The 18666-nt window shown below is 48.8% G+C and overlaps 1 protein-coding gene across 2 annotated transcripts in view; it reads right to left on the bottom strand.

The window, feature by feature from the left end:
- LOC144717564 (A-type potassium channel modulatory protein KCNIP2-like) overlaps positions 1 to 18666 on the bottom strand; it is a 106081-nt gene that overhangs the window by 58527 nt on the left and 28888 nt on the right. The window contains exon 1 of one of the 2 annotated variants that reach the window (XM_078592982.1): positions 10177 to 10399. The exons of the other annotated variant lie outside the window; for it this stretch is intronic. Coding sequence (XP_078449108.1) covers positions 10177 to 10237 — 61 coding nt within the window. The 5' untranslated portion in view covers positions 10238 to 10399. Of the gene's footprint in view, positions 1 to 10176; positions 10400 to 18666 lie in introns of those variants that run through there. 2 annotated transcript variants of the gene reach the window in all.

The raw sequence follows: 18666 nt of genomic DNA on the forward strand, positions 1-18666 counted from the left end.
GGTAAAACATAAATAGTAAAAATAATTTTGCCTCACTTGATACAGTAAATCTAGCTGTGACGTCGTGATTTATAATTTTATTTCTATTATTATTTCTATTATTTTATTTTTATTATTTATTTTTGACCTACGTGACTTTGCCGAAAAAACCTAAGAGTTTCAAATGCTCTTACTTGCTTACATAGCACACATGGACACGCGTGCCTCCCGTTTTCATGGGATCATTCAACAAATCCACGTATAGCACCCATACATCATCTTGCCGTGGGTCTCTATCAGAGGCCTCACGTGACTGTGGGTACGTTGCCTTCACATTCGTTTGGGACACCAATCATGAGTCGAGTGAAGTTTGCGCGATTTCTTCTTGCTACCGGGGCGTTTGGGGGACAGACGTTTCGTCTCTGCATCCCAGAAAAGTCTCACTGGGTCTCGAGTCTTTTTTTTTCTTCCAGAAGGGTCCTGCGATGGGAACATTTGACCATGCGTGTGGTGTATGTAGTCGGCTGGGTATAAGGGAATTATGTAATGTAGGTGGGTCGTCATCATGAGCGAATGATTAATCTTGCCTCGGGGGTTCTAATTCATAATTATTGCTATTCATCAACAGCTTGTCCTCTTAGCATCCAATTTCTCATGGATTTCACCAAAGGGGATGCGGACTCCAAAATTGAGTTACGTAAAACGTGGACTAATGAAGCAGGCTGAGGCGCCCACGGCAGTTTTTAAATATAAGTAGTTTAACAATTCAGAATATCGAGCGGCAACCACAGATCGACGTTCGCTGCCCAGTTCATTAAACGCTGACGCCGGAGAAAACTGACGCGCCCAGAGGCGATCACATGCGCGCGAGGGTGCAGTAAAGAATCACGCCGCTGGGATACGTGGGTTAGCAGACGCCCTTTCTGGATCGCCACATTCGCTGCCACCTCACGGCCCTGCGTGTCTGGAGAGCCTCGCAAGGAGAACGATGCAAATGCGCGCCGACCGTGCTCCACACAGCTCGAGGTCGGCGCAAAAAGCACCCAAGCCGCCCGTGAACGCGGTTTGGCTACGTACGGCGCGAAAGAGGTTCAACGAGCGTGCGTGCAGAGCACGACGCTCCGCGCCACCTTTCGCTGAGCGACACGGGGGGTGATGCTCACGAAAAAACAAACAGCTGACAAGTGCTGTGATGGAGATATGTTCATGTACACAAAGACAAAGATCCCCCAGTATAGCATTAACAGCACTGTTGGGGCAAGTGCTGTTAGCGAGCACCTATGAAGGCCGGCACGGCACACGAGGGGGTGGGTGGCTAGAACCACGCCCGACCGCCTTTGTCTCCCGAGTGGCGATGTTTACACACCTCACCAGGTACTCATTTGAGGCTGAGTCGACCTAGGGGAGGCTCAGGACCTGTTCAGATAATCGTCACTGTTTGTTGGCCGTGAGCGGGGTTGCCGGGTTCATAGCGCAGCGCGCTAACCGCTACACTACCGCTCCCCATCTACACACATACACACACAGACACATACACACACAACGTGTCATTCGATTCAACAAAAGTCTCGCCGCTGGTTTTCTGCCGCACTCACCCTAAAACAACCGGCGCGTTGTACCGGGGGGGGGGGGGGTGGGTGGGTTGCGTGCTCACCAGAATAAAAAAAAAACATTAACAACAAAAAACATTAACAACAACAAAAAAACTCGCCGCCGTATCTGCACTAGCGCAGGCCATCGTCATCCATTTCACCGCCCCCAGGGGCGAAGTGGGCCCCGCGGGCCCCGCGGGCCCCACGGGCCTCGCTCTGCGGTGGCCGGGGGAGGGGCTCGCGGCTCCCACGTGGCCTCCTCCCACGCTGCACCCTCGAGCGCGCCCATCGATGGGAGCTGCGCGCGCATCCCAGAGTCGAAGTGGGGGGGGGGGGGTCATCTCGGCGGGGGGAGGGGGGCTTCTTCGTGATCGACACTGCTGCCCGTCAGCCGCACGCTTTGTCACCGCTGCGCCGACGGTGACTGCAGACGCTGCCGCCGCCACTCCGATCGCCCCGATCGCCAGGTCGCTTCGCTGCGACGAAGCGGTGCAACCGAACTTGGATTTGCAGTCAACGCTCCATTGTCTGGGGGCAGCGGGCAGCGGGCGGTGGGATGGCCCATATTTAAACACAAAGAACTAAAAAATACACGGAGAACTCTAAATGTGTTTAGATTGGGCTGCAGTCAAAGTGATTTCCTTTCTCAAATGGGCGTTGATTGAGGCGGTGCTCATCTTCCGTTTACAGCCCCGAGTCAGTGGTCGGCATTTCTCTTTCATATGGCGGGTGGCAGGTTTATCCCTAGGACGTCCACTTTTGTTTTTACTTACCCACATAGTGGGATAGTATAGTATCTATTTTATCGACCCCTGGAGGGATGATGGGTGGGGGCTGAGTCTAATCCCAACCAGGACTTGAGCTTCGAACCTTCTGAACGTGAGCCGCACGCGAGCCCGTTGCTCGTTTACCTACAAAAGCGTAGAACGCGTGGTCTGGTTTGCTCGTCTGTGAAAGTAATTCGTCGACTTGCTGACGAGTCGGCGGTCACGTGGGCACCGAGAGGCTGCCCCCTGGACGAGTGGGGAGCAGATAACGATGGAAGCGCCGCGCAGAGAGAAGGGAGCGATCAAAGCACGGTTCATCCACATCCCCGAGTCGTGGGCGTTGACTCGGCACAGCACCAACATGTGACCGCATCCCAGGATTGATGTCGGGAAACGGTGGGCGAGACAGCCGTAGGCAGACGAAGACAGAGGGGTTTAAACAGGGAGCAGAGAGCCGACAGCACGGATGGCAGGGAGAAGGGAGTTGCAGATGACGGGGGGTGGGGGGTGCATTGCTCTCAACATTTCCAATTAAAAGCATGCGCCACAACAAGCTGGATGAGAGCGAGGCTAATGATGCGTTTCTACGGGATGCGCTCACGCACGGTTTTATGCCAATAAAGCCTGGATAGAACACCAGGCGCTCAACATGCACCGCACATGCGCGCACTACTAAGAATTTAGGCAGCATGAGACGTATGTATAATTGATGGATTTAACAAACAAAAAATCCTTCTGTTAAGGGTGCACATGTACACGTAAATACCTATACAGTATACCAGTATATACGAAAAGCAGTAGGCGTACAGAAACTATTATTTTTTCCATCAGTGTATGTCTGTTGAACCTCTTTCGCACCGTACGTAGCCAACCGTGCCCATCGGAAGGTGCGGGAAATGCAGCCACGAACCAGACACACGAATGCCGGCAGAGAAAATGGAGCACGCGATGAAAAGTGCTCACCGAAGCGTGCCCGCACACAAGCTGGAAATAACACCGAGACAGAACGAGTAGTTACGTGGAGCATGCTTGGGCAAGGGTATAAGAAGAGATTAAAGATGACGGGCGAGCGAGACGAGTGCCACAACAGCAGCCAAAGAGAGTGAGCGTGTCCGTGAAGTACGGCCACTGCGGAGACGGAGCCGTGAGATCGGGGTTCGCGCGAACAATTGGGAATGGATCGTGGCAATCGCGGAACCCTGGAGAAATAGTGGAGAGCGTCGGAAAGCTTTCATCCAGCAGTGGATAGACAATGACCGGCAATTGGGACCGTGAAGGGTTTGGAGTTCACACATTGCAAGCCACGAGCAGCCCCCTGTAACACAGGGAGACATGCCTGCAGGGGAAATTTGTCCATAAATTAGTGTGCAAACCCAGAGACCACATATTGGCATCTGACATCAATATGCTTATTCTGCCGTTCAAGCGTGACGGATATTGTAATTTAAGGTAAAGCATAAATGTGTCTGCAATGCTTACGCAAATGTATGAATGGTACGATGACAATTTACAGGCCTTTGTCAATCCGCGGCTGGATGAGGTTCACCGCATTCTCCATCATTTTAGCGGTTTTTGTTTGTTACAATACTTCACCGCTGTGGTACGGGCTGGTGAAATCTCTGGGGGTGGAGGTGCAAGGACCGATAATAACCATGACTGGGAATGGTTCACCAGGTTAACGAGCGCATTGTTCTAACCACGACATCAAGACTCCACGTGCATTGCATCATAATCTTATTAATATAGCCATGCATTGTGGACATCTTATTGATATTTTATATTCATAGCGCGCCTTTTTCTCAAGGCAATTAACACAGTAAAACAACCGAAGGGGATAATTTGAGAATGAATTATCTATAAACTGCGTAGGAAAAAACGCTCGTGGTATACGCAGTCAGGCGTGACTCAAAAAACAGTGGGGCATTGAACAGAGCCCTTCGCATCGTACCATCGTAATTATGAAGAGCTGGCAAACAGCAATTAGTTAATTCCGTTTCCACGACGCACACGCGTGACGACGATCCGCAAAGCACCTCGAACAACGCGCCCAGCCTCCAGCGACGCGTGCTTCCCATTGGGAATCAACCAACGAACCCGTGGCGTTGAACCCGTGGCGTTGAACCCGTGGCGTTGAACCCGTGGCATTGAACCCGTGGCGTTGAACCCGTGGCGTTGAACCCGTGGCGTTGACCCCGTGGCGTTCGCGCCGCAGTTTCAACTCCTCAATCCGACTCATCCCCGGTGGCTCCTGCACCCATTGAGGTGACGCTCGGACCTTCTTGGATTGACTGCCACCCCCAACTCCTCACCCCCCTACTCCCCCCCCCCCCCCCCCGATCAAGTCCATGAGTCCCCGGGGCCACCCACCTAATAACTCTGCAATATTTTGCTGTCTTTTCTTGGATTTTCTGTTTGCACTCAGTCACATATTCACTTTAAGATGTTTTTGTTCGTGTTTTTGTTTTTTGTTTATTGCGGTTGCACCCGATTCAAGAGCCGAATGGCTCACATGGCTATACCTAATAAATGAACTTGAACTTGAACTCCAGTCCCTGCGGCAGCACACACAGAGAGAGAGATCGATCGCGTCCACGTCTCTGGTCACTGCGGTGCTGGCAAGGCACGCGTCGTGTCACGTTGAGTGCTCTCTTGCGTTGTCGTCGCTACGGCGTCCACAACCACAGCCGGCGCTTCCCCCGGTGAAGTTTGAGAGACGGACCACAGCCGGGCTTGCCGCGTGCCTGTGGCCTTGCTCCGTCCAAGAAGTGTCCTAACTCTAGTACCTGTTATATCTATTACACCCGCTTGGCCTTGGCACGTGTTGCACAGGAACCGTTGCACTAGGCGTCAGTGACATCACCGTGATGCTTGTTCCAGGCTAGGTGCGCTTTGAGGCCACAAGAGGTGTCGAAGGGTCATGGGCAGGCAGGTCATGGGACAGAACTGGGTGTCAATGAGGGAACTGCACTGGCCACTATGTCCACTCACCTTGTCGTAGCCACCTGGTTCATTGTTACGAGCATTGCTCATTTACCTCCCATCGTTTCTGGAGGTCAACCAGCTCCAACGGCCGCTGATGCCAGTCGTCAGCAGGTCGGCTCGGCTCCAAGTTCTCCTGTGCCACGTGAACCCATCTCTGCTCTGGCCCGTGCCCATATCTCTTCTGTCGAAACCATCCGGCCCAACAGAAGCTGCACAGCTCACATTACTGCCGCGAAGATTTGATTTCCATCGGGATCCAGGTCGGTTGCTCAGGGATTCACATGGGTGATGGGTTTTAATAGCGATCCATGATGAACAAAGGGTTCTGTTTCACGCTCTGGTACGTAACACAGTATGCCTTTGGAGCTTTGCGAACATATTTCTCACCCACACGCACAAAAGGCAAACACAACGATCCTCCATACAGCCTTTACCAGACTGGACAAGTGCTGTTAGCGAGCAACTATTAAGGCTGGCACGGCACAAGAGGCGGTGGGTGGCCAGCACCAAGCCCGATCACCTTTGTCGCCCTAGTAGCGATGTTAAAACATCGCAAAAGGCACTCATTTAAGGCTGAGTCGACCTAGGGGAGGCCCAGAGTCGGTTCAGATAATCGTCACTGGTGTTGGCTATGCGTCCGCTAACCACTGCGCCACCGCTCCCCACTGCTAATTTGCACATACACACACAGGCAAAGACATATTCCTTGTACAGCCATGTAGATGATTGTGCAAGATGCTGTTGGTGAACACCGATTAAAGCCATGCATGGCCCACAAAGCAGGTGTGTGGCCAGCACCGTGCTACGTCTGTTCACACACTGCACATGCACATTTAGAGCTTAGTTGACCTAGGAAAATATCTCAGAACAAAATGCGGATGCCACTCACCACTGCTATTATCTGCGGCTGGATTTGTACCCAGGTCATTGCCAGGTTTGTATCACAATGTATTAGACATCCACACAAGGTAAACACAAAGGTGCCCTATATAGCCTTGAACTGATTTTTGGGGCAAGCACCTATTAGATCATCTGGCATGGTGCAAAAGGCAGTGCATTGTGCCTGGTTACCTCTCTGCCTTACCACTGCTGATGGTGACACACTGCATCAGATACAGTATTAATTTAAGGCTGAGTCGACCTAGAGGAGGCCCTGCACCGTGATATAACCTCGACTCCACGGCTCTCCCCACACACACATCATGCCAACTATAAAACAACACACATTAGCACGTGACATAGGTGCATGTGTATTCTAGTGGCCCTAAGCATCCTTAGATTCGGCTAAAATGTCTCAGTTATCCACAATTCAACAGCAGCAAACAACGCCAACAATGAAAAGTCTTTTGCAAAAATGAGGGCCACCCTAAACAAATCGCGCGTAAACTATCGCACAGCGGGGTAAACACTCACTCTTATTCACACTTTATTCCGTTAAAAATTGATACGCGTGAAAGCGAGAGAAAGTTTCAAACTCACCCGTCAATAAATTGCCGTTCATGTCAAACGCATCGGGAAATAAACCCCCACTAACAACTGGCAACTCCGGCAGGTTCGACGCATCGGGAACATTTGCGAACAGCGGAGCGCGCGAGGAGGCGAGCCTCCACCTCGCCCCCCCCCCCCCCAATTAAAGGTCCCCCCCCCAATTAAAGGTACCCCCCCACCCCCAATTAAAGGTCCCCCCCACCCCCAAATAAAGGTCCCCCCCACCCCCAATTAAAGGTCCCCCCCCCACCCCCAATTAAAGGTCCCCCCCCTACCCCCGCCGGTGCTCGGCGAGGATTCCTCCCAGGGTCACGCGCCACGACCCGGCGGCGGGCAGGTCATCCGCGCCGGGCCGCGGAGGGAAAGGCGGCCGCGGTCATTTGGACAGCGGAATTGGCGGCGTCCGAGGACTCCTGCTGATCAACCCCGCGACCAACCCTACCACCAACCCCACCGCACCCGCCCAACTCCCCAACTCCCAAACTTTCGTGTTGAACCATCGCTCAGCCCACGTCCCCCTGCTCCGCACCGCCCTCCCCGCCGTCAAGGGATCCGGCAGGGCGCATCTAAGCAGCCCAACCCGGGGGAAGCCTGCTGCCGATAAAGACGCCCGGAAGACAAACGAGCCACTTTGCCATCGCGATACGACACGCCGGGATTCGGCTGCTGGTTTTTGCCGTCGTTAGAACGGTGGCACTCTGATATGGCGGGGCGCGGGGAGGGAGGGGGGGGGGACGCGTGGGCAGAAGCGCTGTTTGAAATCGTCTCGTCGCCGGCCCATTCCGGGTGTGTCCCCCCCTCCCCCCCCCCCTATTATCACGACGAGCAATATGAAAAAAAAGGCGGTCTTAAAAAAAAATCACCGTTGTTGAAAAAAAAGGCGGTCTTAAAAAAAAATCACCGTTGTTGAAAAAAAAGGCGGTCTTAAAAAAAAATCACCGTCGTTGAAAAAAAAGGCGGTCTTAAAAAAAAATCACCGTCGTTGAAAAAAAAGGCGGTCTTAAAAAAAAATCACCGTCGTTGAAAAAAAAGGCGGTCTTAAAAAAAAATCACCGTCGTTGAAAAAAAAGGCGGTCTTAAAAAAAAATCACCGTCGTTGAAAAAAAAGGCGGTCTTAAAAAAAAATCACCGTCGTTGAAAAAAAAGGCGGTCTTAAAAAAAAATCACCGTCGTTGAAAAAAAAGGCGGTCTTAAAAAAAATCACCGTCGTTGAAAAAAAAGGCGGTCTTAAAAAAAATCACCGTCGTTGAAAAAAAAGGCGGTCTTAAAAAAAAATCACCGTCGTTGAAAAAAAAGGCGGTCATAAAAAAAAATCACCGTCGTTGAAAAAAAAGGCGGTCTTAAAAAAAATCACCGTCGTTGAAAAAAAAGGCGGTCTTAAAAAAAATCACCGTCGTTGAAAAAAAAGGCGGTCTTAAAAAAAAATCACCGTCGTTGAAAAAAAAGGCGGTCTTAAAAAAAAATCACCGTCGTTGAAAAAAAAGGCGGTCTTAAAAAAAAATCACCGTCGTTGAAAAAAAAGGCGGTCTTAAAAAAAATCACCGTCGTTGAAAAAAAAGGCGGTCTTAAAAAAAATCACCGTCGTTGAAAAAAAAGGCGGTCTTAAAAAAAAATCACCGTCGTTGAAAAAAAAGGCGGTCTTAAAAAAAATCACCGTCGTTGAAAAAAAAGGCGGTCTTAAAAAAAATCACCGTCGTTGAAAAAAAAGGCGGTCTTAAAAAAAAATCACCGTCGTTGAAAAAAAAGGCGGTCTTAAAAAAAAATCACCGTCGTTGAAAAAAAAGGCGTTCTTAAAAAAAAATCACCGTCGTTGAAAAAAAAGGCGGTCTTAAAAAAAAATCACCGTCATTGATCGTCCACTGAAGGTTTGTTTCGCCAGTGAAATTATCCGGGTGCTGGTAAATTATCGCGGGGTAACGGTTCGATAAACGATTCCGGCTGAACACAGAGAGAGAGAGAGAGGAGGAGGAAGAAGAAAAACAACCCACCGAGACGCGATGAAACGACACCAGTCCAGTGATCGTTTTGTTGGGCACCCTACGTCATCGTTAATTCATATGCTGTCTCCATACGCGACGCATTGAAAGGGTGTTTATCGGGCACGCTTTGCTGCGCAGGCAGCTTGCCGTGGCGGTAACAGTCGGTACCGAAATGTACTCGCGTCATTGCTAACAAAAAATGTGTTTTTTTTCGTGAGGGAATTGCATTACAAAAATAAAAAAAAATATGCATAACAGTTCGTAATAGAGTTTAAACAAATCGAACGTGTGTTGTTATTATTACACTCAAAGGGACGTTGAGATTTAGAGCTCCTGATTTGATTTGATTTCCCGCGCGAAATGTTTGCGAATATATTTAGTTGATGTTGTTGTTGAAATTTCCCAAGACGTGATATCACCAAAACACGCGATTGTGACGCTCAACATTTGGCGCCAGACATGCAACGAGGCAATTCTCCAGAAATGTCAATGGAGCGGGCGCGTGCGTCTAAATAGTTTTTTTCGATTTAAAGCTTTCGTGACTGCAGGGATTCATCTTCTTGGTTCTTTCGGTAAAGTCACGTAGAATGGAAATAATAAAATAATAAAAATAAAACATAGAACCAAGAAGATAAATAGATATTTTTCCGTATCCTTTATGAATACCGGGTTTACAAAAATATAAGAAAAACGCCTGCATATTAAATCTGAATGTTTTTTTTTTCAATCACTTAGCAGCACCGATCTAACTTCTAATCAAAGCGAACGTCAAGAAATAGCCTATGCCAGCGGAAATCATTCATATTCAACAATAAAAAGAATATCCCATCGATAGTGGTATGACGCACACGTGCCCAAACAAACCAAGGCACAGTTTCCGTGGACCCAATTCCAATGGTCAGATATTCCATCGCAGACCAAAAACGCAAAATCACAAAACACAATTCAAGCAAAAACAAACCGCCTTTGGCCGGTCTGACATTGCAACGGCGACTCATCATCGAAACGATCTCGGCACGACAGACTCGTTTTTGCCTCTCGCCGACACCACCATCTGAGCGCCCTTCCATCCCCGGCACCTCGTTGACCCCCTTCCAACCCTTCACGCCGTGACAACCACCGCCACGACACAAAGCGCGCCCCGTCAAAGCGAAGCGACGGATCAACCACAACCAGTCGGTGTAGATCGCGAGTCGCCATGGCTACGGATCTCTCTGTTATTTTTTTATAACGCGTGTAGCACACGCGCACTTTTTGCGCTCCCCTCCACCCCCCACTCCGTTGCCGGCAACTCCGAGCCACTGCCGACCACCGCCGTACCGCCAGCCGCGGGCCGTCGGCTCCGATCGACGGGCGCAACCGCGAGTGGTTGCCGCGCGCCCTGTGTACCTTTGAGGCTGCGAGGCTTGCGCTTGGTCTCGAGGGTGAGGATGCCGATCACCCCTCCCATGCTGGCGCCTCGCTCGCTCGCTCGCTCTGCGCGCTCCCTGTTCGCTGCCGCGTACGAGCCGAGGAGCGCTCGGCTTCAGGAGAGCCCTCGCGCGCTGTGCGACGGAGGAGCGGCGTTCGGCGCGGTGGCAACCCCCCCCTCCTCCACGACCGCTACCGCCGCCGCTCGCGGGCGTTATTTATTTATTTCGATCGCGTGGGCTTTTTTTTAATCTTCCGCGGAGCGCCTCCCAGCGCGCTGCCTCTCCATCCCATCCCCACCCCGCGCTGCCTCTACCCTCCTCCCCTCCCTTCCGCTCCCTCGTCACGCGCCCTCTTCGCCTTCCCGTGCACGTCGCCGGCTCGGGCGCTCTCTGGAGCGCGCACGTGCACGCGCACACGCAAAGACGCGCGCGCGCACGCACAGTAACGAGAGCACGGCTCCCTGCATCTTCACACTTTGCCCGCGCGCTTGCGATGCAACAACTGGGCCCCCGGTTAGCTGTTGTGCAGACGATGCCATTTCTCAGACGCGATTTATATGCAGAAGGCGCGCAGAGCTGTGACACGTAGGAAATGACACGTGCTTACCACTCGATTTGAGAAACGGATTGCCAGACATTGTTCCATTAGGGACATGATGGAAAGGTAACATTGTTTGACCTTAAGCTTATGTCAACAATCTTAATGTCAACAGGTTACTTTTGTGCAAACTCTGTCCTGAAAATTGTCGAGAACGTGAATTTTGCATTTCATCTTGAAGCCAGATTTTTTTCTGACGATTGCGAGCCGCGTGCGGGTGAATCGCGGCACATACTACAGACTGTTAAAATCAACAATGCAGACACAGTGTGGTGATCATCGCGAGCCGTAACCCACCGTTGGACGAAGGCAACCCTAAGCCTTGGGGCTCATAGCGCAACAATCTATTTAGCTCCTGCACATGCGCTGACTTAAGCGCTCCGTCTCTACCGTAGACGTCCACTGCCCGACGCGCCATCAGGAGCCTCTTCTTCCGACCATCACCCCGACGACCGTTTGACGCGTAGCACTCGAGCCCACTTACTTTACTTCACAGTCACCACGATGTCCCTAGCGAGCATGTTCTCTGATGCATGCATTTGTCTCTATTTATTTTTCTATTTCTGTGTCATTCTGAGCATCCATCGCTCCATGCTGCTTTGTACCATTTTCATCTTTTTTTGTTACATTTTCCTGGTCAATGGCCATGTTTTTCTCAACAGACCATGGATAATGTGCCCCGATTCCAAACGTTTCGGAGATTATGCTAATTTTTAAGTTCAGTTCCCAACAGCACTTCAATGCACTCTCGTCTGCTTCTTCATTTCAACATTCTGATCGTCGCCCATCTTTACCAAATTCCCTAGGCATAATAAATCCGGGTGTCTTTTTACATTTGTGTCTCTCACAGCATACATAATATATGCGCTATCCTTTGAGTAAACTTGTTGAAAGCGACTTGTGCACGACACGACTTAATGCAAAAATTAGCGTAGCAGCGGATAAAAGTGCAGGTAAATGTAAAAATAAAGATAAACTATGTGAACCCACTACCTCTCCTCCAGTGGGCATTGAATCTTAAGAGCATTCATGAGGGCATTTAGGCATTCCCCTTCCCCCTTCCCACTCCCTCCTGTTTTCCCGACAGGGGTATCAGAGCTTCGGAAGACATCGCCAGGGGCTTGTAGAGTTTATTGAAACAATGTATTGAAACATGCGGTTTAGACAACTCTTCATTGCACTGTAATCAGCAATGTGTGAGTTGTGCTGGTGTCAAGCCCCTTCCATATCCTCTGTGTTGTGTACCTGAATTGTTTTGTTTATATAAAAAAATATATACTTTTGGATGAAAATAAAAGGCATGCCTTGGGGAAGAGGAGAGACTTGAGCGAGACACAAGCTTTCCCGCAGAATAGATTGCACACACGGAACTCCACAGAAACGATTTAGGGGAAAACGAATGCGAGAGGAAATCAGAGAGAGCACAACACAAACATGATCGAAGACTACGGAACAAGCAACGGACACATAAATGTGGCAATAAAAAAGAGGTTGATGATTGCAAATTCACAAATGGTCAACCCATTGGGGGGAGAAAGAGAACTATCGTGCGTGATAAAAGAGGAATCGTAAAATTAGTTAACGTTTTTTGTTTGTTACAGATCTCAATCTCAAAATGTGTCATTCCCATAAATCAAACTATTTTTCAGCGTGAAATTGAAGAAAACCAGTGTGAAAAATCGTTGAATTCGAACGAATCCGCTTGCAAATTACAATGTGTAAATAGCATGCGTATTGCACCGTCACTTATTATGGCTTGAACACAGCACATTCCTGCAATGCAACGCTGCCTGCAGTGAATTTTCGTTCGACAAGAGTGTCCATTCCAAAGCCCCATTGCATCGTTGTGGCCGCTCACCCAGACCCTATCCATCTCTATTATAAAAGCCCGGCGTTCCATTTGCAGCCTTTCAGAAGGCCTGAATCAAAAAGTTATAAAAAGTGGACCACCCCCTCAACCCCCCTCTTCCCGCCAAGATAAGGGTGTCAAATGTTGATCCAACAGGTTAACAAAAATTGTTGACCCCACCTTCCAAAAAAAGAAAATGCTTGTGTAGGGATATATATACCTACACACCCTACAGGCAACAGTAGTATTTGCACACATTGGGGGGGGGGGGGGTGGGAGGGGACATCAGTGGGGGCGACGGGCGAGGTGCTAAGCGCCGGGAAGCCCTACGCAGCAGCCAGAGAAAGCCGCCGACATTCTCGTGCACACAAACAGGGTTCTCATCTGTTGCTGCTGCTTGCTGCTGCTGCTGAGCGGCTAACAGAGCAGTGCAGCAACATCCATTGTTGTACTGCACTGTGCCGACGTCTATGCTCCACCCCCCACCTTCAACAGCCTTCACTGACCAGCAAAACCACGATTCCTGCAATAAATAACCACCATGACCAGCGCATGGTAGGGGGAGGGGGGGCATTCATCCAATCGTGCATTTACAAAACGACTCTACATGTCCAAATCGCATGTCATGGAATTATTTTGGAATGGGTTCTCAAGGATCGGCTGGAGAGGGCATTGCGGATTAAAAAAAAAAATACATAGTAATAATAATTGGTGGTGGAGAGTTTCAGCTTTGCACCAGAAGTATGCATCTGCAATTATGGCAGCAGTATAAATCGGCAGGTCCCGTAGGATGGAGTTTAAGATTGGGTACTGCCACCTGTTGCAAGAGGTCTGGCCAGCGTGGCAGAGTAGGCCAAACACCCACCATAGGGGAGCCCTCTAGAGCCCACCTCACTGGGGATCCTTCCTCCAGCAGTGACTGAGCAAGCAATTGCAGGGCTGCACCTTTAACTTTTTAGTAATTTTAAACAAACCATCACATCCGGCCTACAGCAAAGGCTTTCACTTTTAAACTAATGCTCTGCTCGAGGGCATCGATGCGGCGCGATTGTCTCGCAAAATGAATTCTTACAAGTGTAAGAAGTAAAAGAAAAAAGAAAAAGCCAAAATGATCACTCTAACTGGTGTGCAGCATCTGCTAATTTAAAAAAGAGTACTGAAAATTTAATATTCTGGCTTATTTACAACTAATTTCACTCACGATCAGAGCATCCTGGCTGCCAAGACGTACAGTAGCCCGAGGGCACCGGTGATCCCCGCATCGAATTCATCGGCACATGCTCAAGGCTCACTGCAAAACCACGATCCGTGCTACCATCTGCGCAGCACACCTGTATACACACCTGTATACACACCTGCATAGCAAAATAATACGTATTTTCATTACTACAAATATAATTTACAACCCTTTGTTAATCCACTGCTGGATGAAGGCCTCCCCCAAAAACCTTGTCAGTCGTGGAGGTTTTGTTTGATCAGACTTGGGCATTGATATATCACTCGACGCCGGGAATCAAAGTCAGGCTGCTGGATTCCTCTGACCACGTGTGAACCGCTGTGCCACTGCTCCACCACGACGCACCTGGAGATGTGTAAACAAAGAAAGGCCAAATTGTTTTCCCTTTATCGTTCGCTCCTGCATTTTTTTCTTTCGTGACACGTGAGTCTATATCCATACATTTTCAACTTAACACTTCATTTGATTTAAAGCTTTCGTGACTGCAGGGATTCATATTCTTGGTTATTTCGGTAAAGTCACGTAGATGAAGATTGCTTGTGTTGCAATCGAAACGTCGTGAGCATTTGTTTTATATTTTTATTATTATTATTTCTCTTGCTGTGACTTTACCGAAAGAACCAAGAATATTAACACTTCATTTTACAACCACATGACAAAGTTATTTGTGAAACAGTTGCGTTGTTTGCATTCAGTTATTTGTTTTGTAACTATCATGTTTGGCCCGTTTTAAAACCCAATGCAGCACCTTAATTTACCCCTAAACCATGACCCTGAACCTTAACCCTAAACCTCTACTCGCGAAACAATAACTATTCGCCTTGGGGGGGCAAACACCGAATATATATTTTTTGGGGGAGAGAACAAAACATATTTTTTGAAGGGAGGGGGAAAGTTGATTTGACATGACCAATACGCGTCCACTCGAGATCACATTACGATCTGCGCGACGTGGCTCCCTGCCGGCTCTGGGACTTGACACACGTGGCGGGTCAATCGCGAACACCACGGGCCGCTGCTCTCAGCGACGAGGTCGAAGTTCGACCGTGAACGACGTGGAGGAAGGAGGAAGGGGCATTGATTGCCAGGGCATGGGACCGATGGGCCGCGGGGCTGCGAGCTCCGGGGAGCACACGGGGGAACGGGCGGTGGGGGGGGTCGGGGGGGGGGGTGGTGAGCAGGGGGAGCATCGCCACGCGAGGATCTATTGGCGTGCTCGGCGGCTCGCGCACGGCCGTTGCGGCTCATCCCATCGCTCAGCCGGAGTGGGGTCGTGACACATTTGGGGACACTGCCGAAGGCACGCACCTTTAGTCACCCTGCCGGACAATTTCGACGTGAATTTGTTCCCAAGCGCCGAGTGCGCGCCCCGATTTGCCGGTGGCTATTTGCCGTGACTATTTGCCGTCGTGGTGTGGCGCGGCGGTTTAGGTTCATACTGGACACCTTTGAGTGTTTTAGGTTGTTTACTGTCCTTCCGCCGCACCTCCAGTTAGCACGGTTGGCTACGTACGGTGCGAAAGAAGATCGACGTACATGCTTTTGTGTTGTTTGTTGTTGTAACGTTCTGACCTGTCCCTTACCGGACATCTGTGACAAGGAGCTTGCTGGCTCATCGGATCCCTCCAGGATAAACATAATATTCTGATTCTGACATACCGATGGCACGGCGTGTTGGGTGTCTTGTGCAGCTCGTACAGGTGCGGTATTGCATGGGACCTGGTGTGGTGTCAGAGACAACACAGCTCCTGCCAACCGACCACCACCAATTAACGAGCAATTTAAATACTCTATGCTACGTATTCTTCTTCCTGGTAATTCCTCACTGATATGGGAGTCTTAAAAAAATGTATGGTACGTCTCAAGAGAAAATATTTAATTTGGAAATTATTATTTTTAACCACGATGTTCCTTGCAGGTGGAATAACATTGCATCTCTCTTCCATTTAAACTTTCTCCTTCCTCAACATCTTCATTACGTAAACATGTGATTCCTTGCACCACCATTATAAACATAATTGTTTATGGACAATATCCTATTCTACAGCTGATAATTATCATACTGGATATTAGGTTATATATACATTTTCTGAAACGTATAGTGCATTGCTTTTTAATTCCTAATGTATAATTTACTCATAACTTATTGTCACTTATTTCAATGTTTGTACTGTTTATGTTATTTTTTACATTGATTTACGTGCAATTTTCATGGATTCATGGCTCAGATAAATTTGATAAACGGCTCTCTGTATTTCACGAAGCCTGTTTGTACGCAACCACACAATGAGCACAAGGCTAACAAGAACACCGTGACAGCACTGGCAGCACACGCAGATCTTTGGAAAAATTACGAATGAATGAATCACACGATACATGAAATCTCACAGCACGGTCATGACGTAGCTTCAATATTCCTTTCATTGCTGTTCGACAATAATTGTTTGTCTGAGCCAACAGAGCTATTATCGCGCAAACAACAGTTACACGAATAAACATCAATCAACACCTGGGACACACCTAAGCTAAATAGTACAACCATATCACCCGGGATGTGTACAATTTTGTCAGATGTCTGAAACTAAGAACTGTCGCGTTTGCCCACTACCTGGACAGGTGACTGCTTTGGCACAACAGGCATAACCAGGAGATAGCACGAGAGCAACGGATTCTTACATCCATCTGTGCGAAGCTTTAAGCGTCATCATCATGGGACCTTCCTTTCCAGTATCAAAAATATAAGGATTGCTTTTTCCCTTTCTGGTAATGAAACAGGTGTTAAGATGTTAAAACACAAACAGAAGCCTTTTGCAACGAATCATGTCTGCATTCACCACACTTGTGGTGAACATTCAAACGAAAACACGCTCTGGTAATCTATGCATCGTCTTAAGCATCACCTACTGCCACGTGCGTGTTTTCTCCATGTACTCCAGTTTCCTCCCAGACACTCATTAATGTAATTGACGAACCATCCCCAATGTAGCAGGACTCTTCTGAAAATATAAAATGTTTGGGCCTCAGCGAGGCTTCCACCAAACACACAAAGAGGGCATTATAACTTTACAATACACATCAACAGGTTTTGACGTACTGCCGAATTGAAAAGTAAAACACACGAGGAGACCCCGAATAAAATGTACTGCGTGAACGACAAAAAATATCTGCGGTGGCCTGGAAATGAATACTCGCTGGGTAACAAAACAAAGAAATTGCAACGACACATTCTCCGTACAGTGCACGTGGCGGCGATGGTGTTATTGAACGGACGCAAAATCAAGATTCCTGCTTGATGCAGCACTGTATCGCTGCGCTCCGTTACTGTGGGGTGGTGGTGGTAGAAGCAGCAGCAGCAGCATGCTAATACGAGGCCCAGGGCAGCTGTAAAACCGGGTTAATCACGCTTCGATCTTTGCCCATCAAAACACTGTGGCGGAGGAGCGCGCGCGCGTTTCATAACGATTCACGGGCAAAGTTAGAGGCTCAATCCCTGGAATGATAAATAGGCGCTTAATGCATGCAGATCTCGACGTCGCGCTCAGACCTGCCCCCCCCCCCGCAAGCCCGCCAAGAGATGTTCGCGAAAGCGTTTGGTGGGTTTCGCTTTATTCTTGCTTTCAGCGTGATCGCACTTTTAAATCCACGCACGCGGGCACGCGGGGGTGTCGAAAAGGGGTCAAGATTTAAGGGCAACGAATGAGGCAAAAAAAAGAAAAAAAATTTACGTAGAAAGACGTCCTCTCTCGTGGTGAAAGTGTGGCACCTCTGATTAACACGGTCGGTTACGTACGGTGCGAAATACACGTCCAACATACGAACATCCTGAGAGACCGAAACTTTTCCGGGGAAAAATCGATTTTTATGAAAGACAGCATCAGTTTCAGCATCTTGAGTGCAATGCTCTTTGCTAGTTTCGGTAAAGTCACATATATATATTATGAATAAATAATAACTTATTTTTCTATCTACGTGACTTTACCGAAAGAACCAAAGAGTATGAATTCCTACAGTCGCGAAAGCTTCAAATCAAGAATGAGTGCAATGCTTTTTTTTTTAAAGACCACAATCTCAGCTGCTGCCCCTGCTGCTGCTGCTGCATTTGATTTGTTGGGCTGACAAAACCGGCTGGCGAGCAAATCTGCCCGGGTTCTAAAACCCGTCCTGACCCCAGTGCACGCGCATCTGGGAGGAACGCTCCAAGCCAAACGCACGACATCTCGGCCATTTTCAAATATGATTCCTCAACCAATCTTACCCGACAAGTAAAGTGAGCGGATTGATAACGCTCAAAAACAACCACGAAAATTAAAAGCCACGAAAAAGTGTTTTTGTTTGTATTCCTCCTCCAGAGGAAATGTTGTTGTGAGTCTCCTCGTGTGGCCACGACAAGGTTATATAATTTATATCTTTGTTCTTATCGCTTGTTACATTTAATGCGATTCCCTCTACCACCACCACCCCATTTACAACACATGATGGTTTAATAGCAACGACTAAACATATTACGCGCCACTCATTATAGCAGCATCTCGGCTATTGAGGCAAAGGACGTCTCTATGGAACACGCAGATGGCCTTGTTTCATGTTAGCGGTACACTCTTGCAAAATACGAATACATTCACAATGTGCAGCTCTTCGTCAATCCACTGCTGGATGAAGCCCTCCCCATGCCGTGTTGATCATGGGGGACAACCCTGCAGTAACGATACAATGACACGATCTGCTTTGATCTATAACGCAGTCTGCACCAGCTGTCACGCCTATATATATGAGGAAAGGCTGT

Source organism: Lampetra planeri, chromosome 4 (assembly GCF_965212315.1).
Source record: "Lampetra planeri chromosome 4, kcLamPlan1.2.h2, whole genome shotgun sequence".
In the NCBI taxonomy this organism is placed as follows: Eukaryota; Metazoa; Chordata; class Hyperoartia; order Petromyzontiformes; family Petromyzontidae; genus Lampetra; species Lampetra planeri.